The sequence below is a fragment of the Vulpes vulpes genome, chromosome 16 (genome assembly GCF_048418805.1).
Source record: "Vulpes vulpes isolate BD-2025 chromosome 16, VulVul3, whole genome shotgun sequence".
In the NCBI taxonomy this organism is placed as follows: Eukaryota; Metazoa; Chordata; class Mammalia; order Carnivora; family Canidae; genus Vulpes; species Vulpes vulpes.
Genome location: NC_132795.1, coordinates 85,065,521 through 85,077,576, shown reverse-complemented (window position 1 = coordinate 85,077,576; position 12,056 = coordinate 85,065,521). Strand labels below are relative to the sequence as shown.

Genomic DNA, 12,056 nt, shown 5'->3' with positions numbered 1-12,056 from the left:
TGTTGTTCTGCTGGCCACCCCATTGCATTCAGTAAACTTCTATCTCCTATGTTCTGCCTTGTGTGAATCTTTTTACTGCCCATGTCACCGGCTTCCACCCAATCATTGCCCCACAATCGGGGGGCTCCCACCCAATCAAGAGAGACACCAAACTTAATATAAACAGCCTGGATCATCTTAAGACTATTTCAAAGCAAATTTCAATACCCACATTTGCCTTTACATTTATGAAACAATTACTACCATATCAATTATTTTGGGTGGGTGTGAGGAAACAGGGGGACTTAAATATTGTTTTCCAGTATTTCCAGCTGGACGAAAGCTTAACAGATCCATGGAGCTCTACAGGAAAGAGGGTTGTTCGGTATTTCAAATGGAGGAAACTAGATGGAAAATTAAGAAAAGGGTGGTGAAAGCTGAATCTGCCGTCTATTGAGCGCTGACAATGTTGCCAGGTATTGTGATAAACATCTTACATCCTCTGTCGTATTTGATCTTAACAAAAATATTAGGAGATTTATATTAGTATCCATTTTTATAAATGAGGAAACAGGCTTAAGAGAGAGAGAGAGAGAGGGTCAAACAACTAGGAAGTGGCAGAGTTAAAACTGGGACCACTCAAGACCAAATTTATGTTCCGAACTATTAGGCAAATCAACACCACCTGTATGAAATGACTAACTAGTACTTAAGTGCTTTACCAAAAGAAGGTTTAGTATTCTTATTTTGTAAATCCAAAGTCATGCTTGTATTATGGCAAGCAGATTATGATAAATTCGTCATTAGGACAGGTTTCAATAGATTGGTCTGGAAAACACTGGTACCAGGGAGTTAAGCCAACTGTAGAGAAAGAGGTAAAAAAACTTCTTTAACACTAAGTATCCGGCAGCCCCAGTGGCTCAGCAGTTTAGCGCTGCGTTCAGCCCAGGGCCTGATCCTGGAGTCCTGGGATTGAGTCCCACGTCGGGCGCCCTGCATGGAGCCTGCTTCTCCCTCTGCCTCTCTCTCTCTCTCTCTCTCTCTCATGAATAAGTAAAATCTTAAAACACACACACACTAAATATCCCTAGCCGTGTTGGTAGTAATCCTTTCTATTGACATGGAAATTCCAAATCAGTGCTAACAGCTCCTGGAAACTAAGGTGCCAGGGAGCTACTCTACCACTAAAACATTCATCTGTTTCAAATTCAAATCCTTAGTTCTTAAAACCACGTTGGATTTTGTGGTTTGGATTTCTCAGAGGAAGGAGATTATGACTTAAAAGAGAACTATGACCCTCATAATAATAATAAAAAAATTATCATTGGTTCATACAAGGAACTATATAAAGATGTTCTAAGACAGGATTAAGAGGGATGGGAGAGATTTCTTTACCCCCGGAAAACGTATCAAATTCCAAAAACTGTTTTTCTTCATCTTCCAAAACATTTCTTTTAAATAGTAGTTGGCATTTTTCATTTAATAAGAGTCGGTTTAAAGAACAGTAATATTTGGTCAAAAGGGGCAGAGAGATGAATTGCCAAATATTAACAAATGGAAATGAAGATGAATAACAAATGAGGTCAAAGATAACCTAAAATGATGATATAGGTCAATAAGAAATGAAATTCACTTACTAGAAACAAATTTACATAAACCTTCACAAGAATATTTGTGTGAAACTTATAAAATAAAAAACAGGGCAGAGGAGAGGGAGACCTCTTTCCATGGTCCACTACACAAATTCTCCTCTAATTCTCAGTTCACAGAAGCCACATAATAATGTGTTGTCTGATGGCTTCTATTATTACTGTTTACATTCTTCTAGGACTCCTTCATACTACGATAGCACACACACAAAAGGCATTAACTTTCCAATTGCCTTTCCCTGGCGGATGCTCAAATAGGAAAGATCGGTTATCACGATTTGCGTTCAAATAGGCTTGACCCTCTCTAGGCTCCGTAGCAAGCGACTTGGGTACCGCGGCCACGGGTTCCCTCGCCCCCAGCACCGCGGAAACGAAACTGCAGCAGGCCCCGCCCCGCGCCTGCGGAGCGAGCCAATCGGGGTGCAGCCCGCGGTGGTCGCGTGCCGGGTGTCATGGCGGCCTGCAGGCGTTGCTGCTCGTGCCTCCGGCTTCGGCCGCTCCGCGAGGGCCCCGTCCGTCTGCCAGGGCGGGGTCGGGCGCTCACCCAGTTGCAGGTGCGAGCACTATGGAGTGGCACGGGGTTCCGAGCTGTGGCCGTGGACTTAGGCAGCAGGTAAGGAGCAGTTTGCGTTCTCTGTCATTTCCAAGGCGTCCTGCCCCGGCAGCCCGAGGGGCAGTCATCCACCAGGCTAGGAATCCGGCAGCGCAGGTCTCTTGCCCTTCTTTATCCCCAGCCTAAATGCCAGATGTCCCGTTCTGGGTTTGAGTCTGTCTCCCGGTCCCTCCCCCTTCCCGCGCCGTCTCAGCCTCGTGTCCTTTGCTTCTGTGTCCTCCCTTTCACCCTGTTCCGGCTTCCTTGATTCGGCTGCGTCTGTCCAGCCGGACTTTCATCCCCTTGATTTGCCGGCACTCCTGGAAGTGGGCAACATTCCACTTCGGGAGGAGTGGACGGGGGATGCTTAGGTCATCCAGTCCGTTTAATTGCCCAAATGCAGGGCCAGTATGACCCTAGGTAGTAGGAAGGGAAGGAAAACGTAGGTTTATTGGACGCTAGGAATGTGACACATACTATAAACCTGCACTAAAGGTGCTTTTACCCCATTTCATACTTAAAAAGGGGTAACGTGCTCAGAGTCACCTACTTTGAGACTAAGTGGATTTTGTATTTCTTTCCAAACCCATACTTTTTCCATGGGTCCGGTTGCCATAATTCACATCTAAAATTACTTTTTAAAATTTTTTAAAAAGATTTTTATTTATTCATGAGAGACAGACAGAGGCAGAGGGAGAAGCAGGCTCCATGCAGGGAGCCCGACGTGGGACTGGATCCCGGGTCCCCAGGATCAGGCCCTGGGCTGAAAGCGGCGCTAAACCTCTGAGCCCCCCGGGCTGCCCTAAAATTACTTTTTAAAAACGGATCATTTTTAGAGTGAATCATTTGCTAATGCTTTATATATCTACATTTTTTTAAAATGTACTTTAAAATTTTTGACCCTACTTTGTTCGAAAAGCTGAAAAAAATCTGCCATTGATTAAGGGTTTTCCTTTCTAACTTACTGAATGGGGATCCCTGGGTGGCGCAGCGGTTTGGCGCCTGCCTTTGGCCCAGGGCGCGATCCTGGAGACCCGGGATCGAATCCCACATCGGGCTCCCCGTGCATGGAGTCTGCTTCTCCCTCTGCCTGTGTCTCTGCCCCCCTCTCTCTCTCTCTCCCTCTCTGTGGCTATCATAAATAAATAAAAAATTAACTTACTGAATGACTGATCCTGAACAAGTTGCTTAACTTTTTTGTCGCAAAATGAGAAGACTGGTCTACATTAAGGGTTAGATTTTTCAGTAAGGGGACAGATAGTAAATACTTAAAGCTTTGTGGGCTACATACTGTCTGTTACATACATGTGTGTGTTTACAAAACCTTTAGAAATACATAATAAAAATTATCTGAAAGGCTGTACAGAAGAAGCAGGCTATATAGTTTGTTGATCCCTAGACTAGATCTCTAAGGCACTTTCCACCTCTGGCATTCTTTGATTCTGATTTTTTGAGGGAGAGAATCTCTTCCATTTTTCAATGACTTAATAGTCTTTGAAGAAATACCTCAGAACCTGCTGTGCGCTAAATGGACTCTTTTAAGGGTCGCAAAGCAACAGTATTAGCCCCTGCCTTCCAAATTTTCCATAAATAATCTACTTTAAATATTTCATTTATAGTCAATCTGGATCTCTTGTACTTAGTTCTTGAACCTGTGTGTAACAACTAGATTCATGAATATCATACCAGCTGGGTAAATCAATTCTTTCATCTTTGTATTAAGTTTGTTTTTTTGTAGCATTTATTGAATTTGACTATATACCATTCATTTTTATATTTGTTACCATGTGTATTATATTGTAGATATATATTGTAAATATGCTTTAGATTATAATTATTGTGTTTTTCAAATGCTGTACTTAATATTCAGAGGTATCTCTGAGGCAGCTGTTTAATTTTCATTTCAACAAGCTTTTATTGAGCATCTGCTATGTACAGGGTACAGTAGATACAGAGTCTGAGAGCGAGTAAGATAAACACAGGTACAGTACTGGGAAAATCACTGTAGCAGAGGTGTGAATGGGGTACCAAAGGAGCACAAAGGCATATTTACCCCACCCTGAAGCTTGCCATCAAAGGTGAATCTTGAAGGGGGAGGAGGAGAAATTAGCAGGGAGAAAGTGGTAAGTGCAATTACAGGGAGGTAAGAGTGCATTTTGAGTAGCTACAAATAACTCACTATTGATGAAGCAAAAGGTGAAATGTGAGGTTAGCATAAAAGGTAAAACCAAATGACAGGCAGAGGCTGAATCATAAAGATATTTGTCTTTTTAGTTTGGTATTACAGAATTTTTCTTGGTAGGAGTTGGAGGAAGGTGGTTTGTTACATTCCACATTATTGTGCAGATGTTTCTAAAAATGTTTTGTTTTTAAACATCTCTCCCTAGAGTTCTACCACCTGTGGCAGCCAGCTCTGCTCTTCCTCAGCTACCTTTTCCCATCCTTCTACCCACCAATAGAAATTACTGCTCATCCTAATCCTTTTTATTTGTTTTCTTTTTTAAAAAAAATGATTTTATTTATTCATTCGTGAGAGACACAGAGAGGCAGAGGCACAGGCAGGGGGAGAAGCAGGCTCCATGAGGGAGCCCAATGGAGGACTAGATCCCAGAACTCCAGGATCACGCCCCTGGGCCGAAGGCAGGTGCCAAACCGCTGAGCCACTCAGGCATCCCCTTATTTGTTGTTTTCAAGTTTTTTTTTTTTAAGTTATTCATTCACATTAGGTAAACATTCACATGGTTAAACATTTTTAAAAGCTCAAAAACCTAAAATACTACAGAGTAAATTAATAAAGAGATAAAATCAACCATGATGTATAAAAGTAATAACAAATTAGCACCAAAAACACAACTATAAGTGCATGAACAGGAAAAAATTACATAGGTCAGTTAATATCAGGTGAGATCATGAGATACACTGAAAAGAAACCGCCTGCTACTTTGTGTAATATAAATTGCACACACCTGGAAGAAAAAGAGTGCAGACTCGGGCAATCACCAAGACAGGACTGTAGGATTGTCTGGTGGATAGCCTAAGATCTCTAATGGAGACACTGAGTAGACTCAAGAGAGGGAACAAAGAAGGCAGGAGGATGTGGTGTTTGAATAAACATATAAATGGAAGCGTACATGTCTGAGAATAGCTGGGGGTATTGCAGACTTGTTTTTCTCACTGATTCAGTCAGTTCCCATTGTAAATAGGTTAGCTTTAGAAGCTTAACAGTGTTTCCTCAGCTCCATTTCTCTGCCTGCTAATATAATTTGGAAGGGCTGGTTCTTAACAGGGGAGTGCGTGATCTACTCCTTGCCTCAGGCTTTGTAAGTATGGGTGCTCTTTTTGGTATATTGCTAGTCCCTACATAGGTGGGGCCACGTGACTGGTGTTCACCAGTGGAACTTAATAAAAAGTGATAGATGTCATCTGCAGACTGAAGAATTATTTTATTTCAGTGATGCTTATCATTATTCAGAGAACACCCATGTTCTTAACCTTTGTTCTCTACTGCCTTCTCTTGATCCTCTGTGCAAATTATAACTTCATTAAAGAATAAAAACTTACTATCGCTGAGGATATGCAAAAGAATATGCCACTGAAAGTAATCCCAAAAATTCTGGGGCAAGATCCCCATTAATGGAAAAAACTAGAACTTTCACAGCTCCTTTTCTCTGTGTTGGACTCACTTCAATTTATTTAGAGATGATCTCCTTCCTTTCATAGGGATCATTCAGAAATTACATTATTAGATGGAATGCCACTTCCTGGAAGGTCTTGAGAAGTACTGGTAACATATTCTGGATTAAACAAAATTTCAAGACCCCAGATTTACTTTTACACATAAAACATTAATATTGATTTTAGCTGTAGTTTGCTTGAGGCTACAGAGTGTGACTGGCTCTGAGCATCTCATTCCCTCCACTTACTATGCCATCTCCTTATCTCTGCACCTTACTCCATCTGTCAACGGTAAACCCATTTTATTGTAGGCTGTCATCACAACATCTGTGGTGAATAGTAATAGAAACCCAACTAGAATTTCTCAAATATTTCTTGTGGTTAAAAAAAATTCTCAAAAGTTTTCAAAGTTAGAACTGAAAGTACAAGTACTGTTTTTTTTGGCTTTCAAATTTAACAAAATGAGTCTGTTGAATAGATAAATAGGCTTTTCATGAACTCAGGTTTCTGACAAAAGTGTTTAATGGGTAGAAATATCGAGTTCTCTCCTTATCCTTTTTGCATGTGAAGGATAGGGGGGGCAGGGCATGTGTGTGTGTGTGTGTGTGTGTGTGTGTGTATGTGTATGTATTCAGCACTGGACCATGATAAAATGTTTCTGAAGCAGCCTTCATGAGACAGAACATCTTCCTCAGTATCTTCAGAAGGCAGAATTGGTTTGGCTTCACAATACACTTATGAATATTGGTTTCTTTGACAAGTGATACTGATCTGTTTCAAGCCTTCAGTAACCTCTTTTTATACTCTGCAGAAGCTGGGGAATAAAACTGATAATACTGCCTATTTACTATCTATAAAGACAGCTTTATTAATATATAATTTACATACCATACAATTTACCCATTTAGAATGTACAATTCAATGGTTGTCAATTATATGTCATATGTCAATTATATGACATTTGGTCTTTTGTTACTGCTTTCTTTAAGTTAATTATGTTTCCAAGTTATATCCATGTTGTAACACATAGCAATACTTCATTTTTTAAAAAGGTTTATTTATTTATTTTTAGAGAGAGAGAGAGCTCCAGAGTGGGGGAAGGGGCAGAGGAAGAGAATCTTTCAAGTAGACTCCTTGCTGAGTGAGAAGCCTGATTTGGAGAGTGGGGGGTTCCATCCTATGACGCATGAATTCACAACCTAAGCCAAAACCAAGAGTCAGACACCCAACTGACTGAGCCATCCAGGGACCTCAATACTTCATTTTTTTAAAAAAATTATTTATTTTAAAATATTTTATTTATTCATGAGACACACACAGAGCGGGGCGGGGGAGGGGGCAGGCAGAGACACAGGCAGAGGGAGAAGCAGGCTCCATGCAGGGAGCCCAACTTGGGACTTGGGACTCGATCCTGGGTCTCCAGGATCACACCCTGGGCTGAAGGTGGCACTAAATTGCTGAGCCACCCAGGCTGTCCAATACTTTGTTTTTTAAATGGCTGAATAATATTCCATTGTATGCAAGGAGACCACATTTTGCTTATTCATTTATTGGTGGACATATATTTGGATTGTTTCCATTTTGGGACCATTATGAATAATGCAGTGGCTATGAATGTTTCTATGCAAATTTTTGCATGGACATACAAGTTTTCATTTCTTTTGGGTCTTTACCTTGGAGTAGAATTGCTGGATCCTATGGCACTTATGTGTTTAACCTCTTGAAGAATTGCTAGATTCTTTCCCAAAGAAGATGTACCATTGTACCTTTCCATAAATAGTATATGAGGGTTCTAGTTTCTCTATATCCTCACCAACATTTGTTATTGATCTATTTGACTATAATCATCCTAGTAGATATAAAGTATGTCTCATTGTGGTTATGAATGCACTTCTCTGGTGGTTAATGATATTGAGCATATTTTGATATACTTAACTATTTAGTAGATTTTCTTTGGATAGACTTCAAATCCTTTGCCAATTTTAAATTAGATTGTTGGTCTTCTTATTGAGTCGTAAGTATTCTTTCCATATTCTAGATACAGGTCCCTTATCAGATATATGATTTGCAAATTTTTTTTATTCTGTGGGTTTTCTTTCACTTTCTTGGTACCCTTTGAAACATGAAAGTTTTTAATTTTGATAAAGTACAATTTGTTTTTTCTTTTGTCGCTTGTGGTTTTGATGTCATATATAACAAGACATTGTCTAACTCAAGTTTATGAAGATTTACTCCTATGTGTTTTCCTATGAATTTTATAGTTTTAAGCTCTTATATTTAGTTCTATACTACGTTTTGAGTTATTTTTTATTTATAGTATGTGGAAGGGGGTTCAACTTTATTAATTTGTCAGTATATGGGTATCTAGTTGTCTTAGCACCTCTGGTTGAAAAGGCTATTCTCCCACTCCCTCCCCCCGCCACTTGTCTTGACACCATTATTGAACATGAAGGTCTTTGTAGGCAATATTTAGGAATTTATATTTTGTCCTGAAAGCATGGAGGGATACTTTAAAGGATTTTAAGTAGAGAAAGGATCTCATTTGTGTGTTAAAAGGCTACTTTTATCAAGAAGGCAAGGATGGACAGACTAAACAAAGGTTGTAAATGGAACAATTTAACATTTACAAACACAGCTTCTTCACCCCCAGAGTACTTTATCTCTCATTCAGATTGCTCCTATGCCTTAGTGTCTATATTTTTCCTTAGGCAGCTCTTAAATTCCCCTAGTACTTTTATTTTATTTATTTTTTTAAGATTTATTTATTTATTTATGAGGGATACACAAAGAGGCAGAGACATAGGTAGAGGGAGTATAAGCAGGCTTCATGCAGGGAGCCTGATGTGGGACTGGATCCTGGATTCCGGGATCATGCCCTGAGCCAAAGGCAGACACCCAACTGCCGAGCCACCCAGGATCCCCCCCTAGTACTTTTAATAGTGATTGTGAACTCTATCCCCCCCCTTTTTTTTTTGCTAGGTTGGGGCCTCTGCGGCTTAGTTCTTCTATTAGAATAGTAGATTATTTTATATTAAGCTGAGATTTATATTGATGACCTAAGTCCTTTTGTCTTGAATTTTTATTTTTAAACAGAAAATTAGAAATATCCTCTGGAAAACTGGCCAGATTTGCAGATGGCTCCGCTGTAGTACAGGTAAAAAGTCTAGATTTCTACATTTTTATCTTAAAAATGGTTGTGGAGACTGATACTATTTTTACATCATGTAACTTCTCAGAATGACCTTTAAGATCTGTTTCAAATTTGGAGTTCTATTTTACTTTTAATAAATTCTGTAATGCTTTTCTAGAGAATATGATTTTACTATTTTAATTGTGATAAGTGAGAAATTTTTCTTTGTATATAGCCTAAATTTCTCCGTAAGAAGTAGAAAAATATGATTGGATGTGACTGAGCTATCAATAAGCCTTTTCTTTTGTTTTTTTTTTTAAAGATTTTATTTATTTATTTATTCATGAGACGGGGGGTGGGAGTGTGGGGGGAGGGCAGAGATTAGGCAGAAGGAGAAGCAGGCTCCATGCAGGGACCTGGTGTGGGACTCGATCCCAGGACTTCAGGATCAATGCCCTGAACTGAAAGTAGATGCTTAACCACCCAGGTGTCCCTCAATAAGCCTTTTCTTGATCTTGTAGAAGGGATCAAGTTTGGACTAGTTGTGATTAACTATTTTCATTACATTGTATCATGGAATAATCGTTCTCTTTCCTTGTATTTAACTAGAGCAAGGATTGATTCAGTCACTGCTTAGACGTTAATGTCTGATTTTTAAGGAATTTACCAGTGTTGTTTATGTTTAAGTCAGGTGACACTGCCGTGATGGTCACAGCCGTCAGCAAAACAAAACCTTCACCTTCCCAGTTCATGCCTTTGGTGGTAAGTATCTGCTGATTTATCTGAACAGTAATATGGCATAAATCTAGAATTTGTAATATTTCTGTCTGATGTCTAAGGAGTGCACAGTGTAAACTTCGCATAATAAAGAATATTATTCCTTTGTTGTTTGATGCTGAGTCATTAAAGGAATCTAGACTGATTGCTTCATAACCAGTTCTCATATTAGTAGCAAGCATGCTTTAGAATCTCCAAGTTGATAAGAACAATGAAGTACATGAAGACTTTGATGTTGAGTAGCAATCAGTTCATTGCTTTCATAGGTTTCCCTTCAGAATGAGTCTGCAAGTACATGTTTGGTGAAGAGTAAGGAGTGCTGTAGGAGTTTGTGGCTTCTTTGTGTTATGAAAAGGGGACTGTTTATTTAACAGTTGATACAAAAAAGGGGATGTTTGATGTGACCCGAATAACCCAATGTGGGAAGTAATGAGGCTTTGTAGTTCACTGCTAAGTGGAAGGCTTCTTAAAAATCAATTTACTGAAATATTTCTATCAATTTTCCCTTCCCATAGAGATACAAAATGCTAAAAGTAAATAAAATATTCTCCATTCTTAATCTGGACCATGTTGTTAGCAGCCTCAGGAGAATTAGTATCTGTATAGTGTCATTCTTGGGAAATAGCTTGTTGCCATAAAAAGGAGTCCAATGAACTTTTGTTTTTTCATTACTACTTTAGGTTGACTACAGACAGAAGGCTGCTGCAGCAGGTAGAATTCCCACAAACTATCTCAGAAGAGAGGTTGGATCCTCTGACAAAGAAGTTCTTACAAGTCGAGTAATAGGTAAGATGCTAAGGTAGAGGCAGTAACTCTCTTATGCCTGTGTTAGCATTTCTTCTATCTATATTCGACAGTTCTCTTAAGTTTTCTTCCATTACAGGAACACTGCCTGAGGTTGTTTATTTTTTGTATCCCCTCAGATATGGGCTCCATGAAAGAAAAAGCTGTTTATTCACTGCTGAATCCAGGGTATTTGGAATACTACCCGGCACAAAATAGGCGTTTAATAAATATATGTAGCTGAAATGAATGAATCTTTATTGAGCATATAAATTCTGTGGCTTATGCCTCTACAAGCTGTCCCTAGTATTTTTCATTTTCATATTCAGCATAGTAATTCTTAAAAGCATTATATTCATCAACTACTGAAATCTGTAATCTTTCAAATCTTTGACATCCTTAAATATTGTGGGATCATTTGAGTTTATGGCTTTTCTATACAGAAATTGTTAGTCTGTGTATACTTCAGACACAGAATACCAAGGTCTGCTGCGGGCCTTAAGTCTCTTCTGCTTATATATGAACCAGAATGAAAAGTTGCTACCCAATTTTAGACTTGTGTGTTCCTGCCCTGCTAGTTTTATTATTAGGGCATGGTATATATTAATTATATTAATTGAAGCATTGACATTTATCTGTGACCCTTTCAGTAAATCAGTCCAAGGGGATTTTTTTAAACATATTGATATGTTAATTCATTAATAACAGCTATGTTATTTTTCAGCCTGGTCTCAACATGCCAGTATTATAAATGCTTACAATGGTGTCTTTTTTTTTCTTTTGGCAGATCGTTCAATTAGACCTCTCTTTCCAGCTGGCTACTTTTATGATACACAGGTAGATTCTGCTTTAGGTTTATTTGTTTCCAGATCAGTCAAAAATTACTTAATGAATTTCTCTCATACTACTTAGGCTAACTAACCACTGGAACACAAAATAAGAATTTTTGGTAATGCTGCTCTTTTACATTAAGTTTTCTAAAAAACTTCAGTAATTTTAAAAATTAATATTTATTCAATGTCAATTTGAGTTGATACCTGGATTGTGAGCTAGGAGTTAGCCAACCTAGGGGTGTGGGGGAAGCATTCTGAGCAGATAGAATGAGAAGCACAAAAGCTCTGAGGCAGGAAACTGATGAGTTTGAAAGTTTAGAGTGATTGAGAAGGGTGGGAACAGATCTGGCTGGGACTATTATGTTAGTGTCAGAGGCTAGGACAATCAATACAACTAATTTTTGTTACCAATTTCATTGGGTCCTTTAAACTTCTATTAATATTTTGTGAATAGAATTCTCTTTCAGAATAATGAACCATATGCTTTAGTGAACTTTTATTTCTTTGATAAAAATATGCTTTGCAAATGTACCTATGCAATGATGTCATTGCCTCAAGTAGTCTTTTTCTTTTTTTAAGAAGTTGTTTTCTTAAGTATATGACATAGGCATATTATTGCAGTATAAAGGAATTTATCA

At 38.8% G+C, this 12,056-nt stretch overlaps 1 protein-coding gene and 1 long non-coding RNA gene across 2 annotated transcripts in view; one reads left to right on the top strand and one right to left on the bottom strand.

The window, feature by feature from the left end:
- LOC140595939 (uncharacterized) overlaps positions 1-12,056 on the bottom strand; it is a 99,032-nt gene that overhangs the window by 44,186 nt on the left and 42,790 nt on the right. The gene's annotated exons all lie outside the window — the stretch shown is intronic.
- PNPT1 (polyribonucleotide nucleotidyltransferase 1) overlaps positions 1,987-12,056 on the top strand; it is a 42,365-nt gene continuing 32,295 nt past the window's right edge. Inside the window, exons 1-5 of the mRNA XM_025992677.2 lie at positions 1,987-2,241; positions 8,989-9,049; positions 9,713-9,787; positions 10,483-10,588; positions 11,373-11,422. Coding sequence (XP_025848462.1) covers positions 2,081-2,241; positions 8,989-9,049; positions 9,713-9,787; positions 10,483-10,588; positions 11,373-11,422 — 453 coding nt within the window. The 5' untranslated portion in view covers positions 1,987-2,080. The remainder of the gene's footprint in view (positions 2,242-8,988; positions 9,050-9,712; positions 9,788-10,482; positions 10,589-11,372; positions 11,423-12,056) is intronic.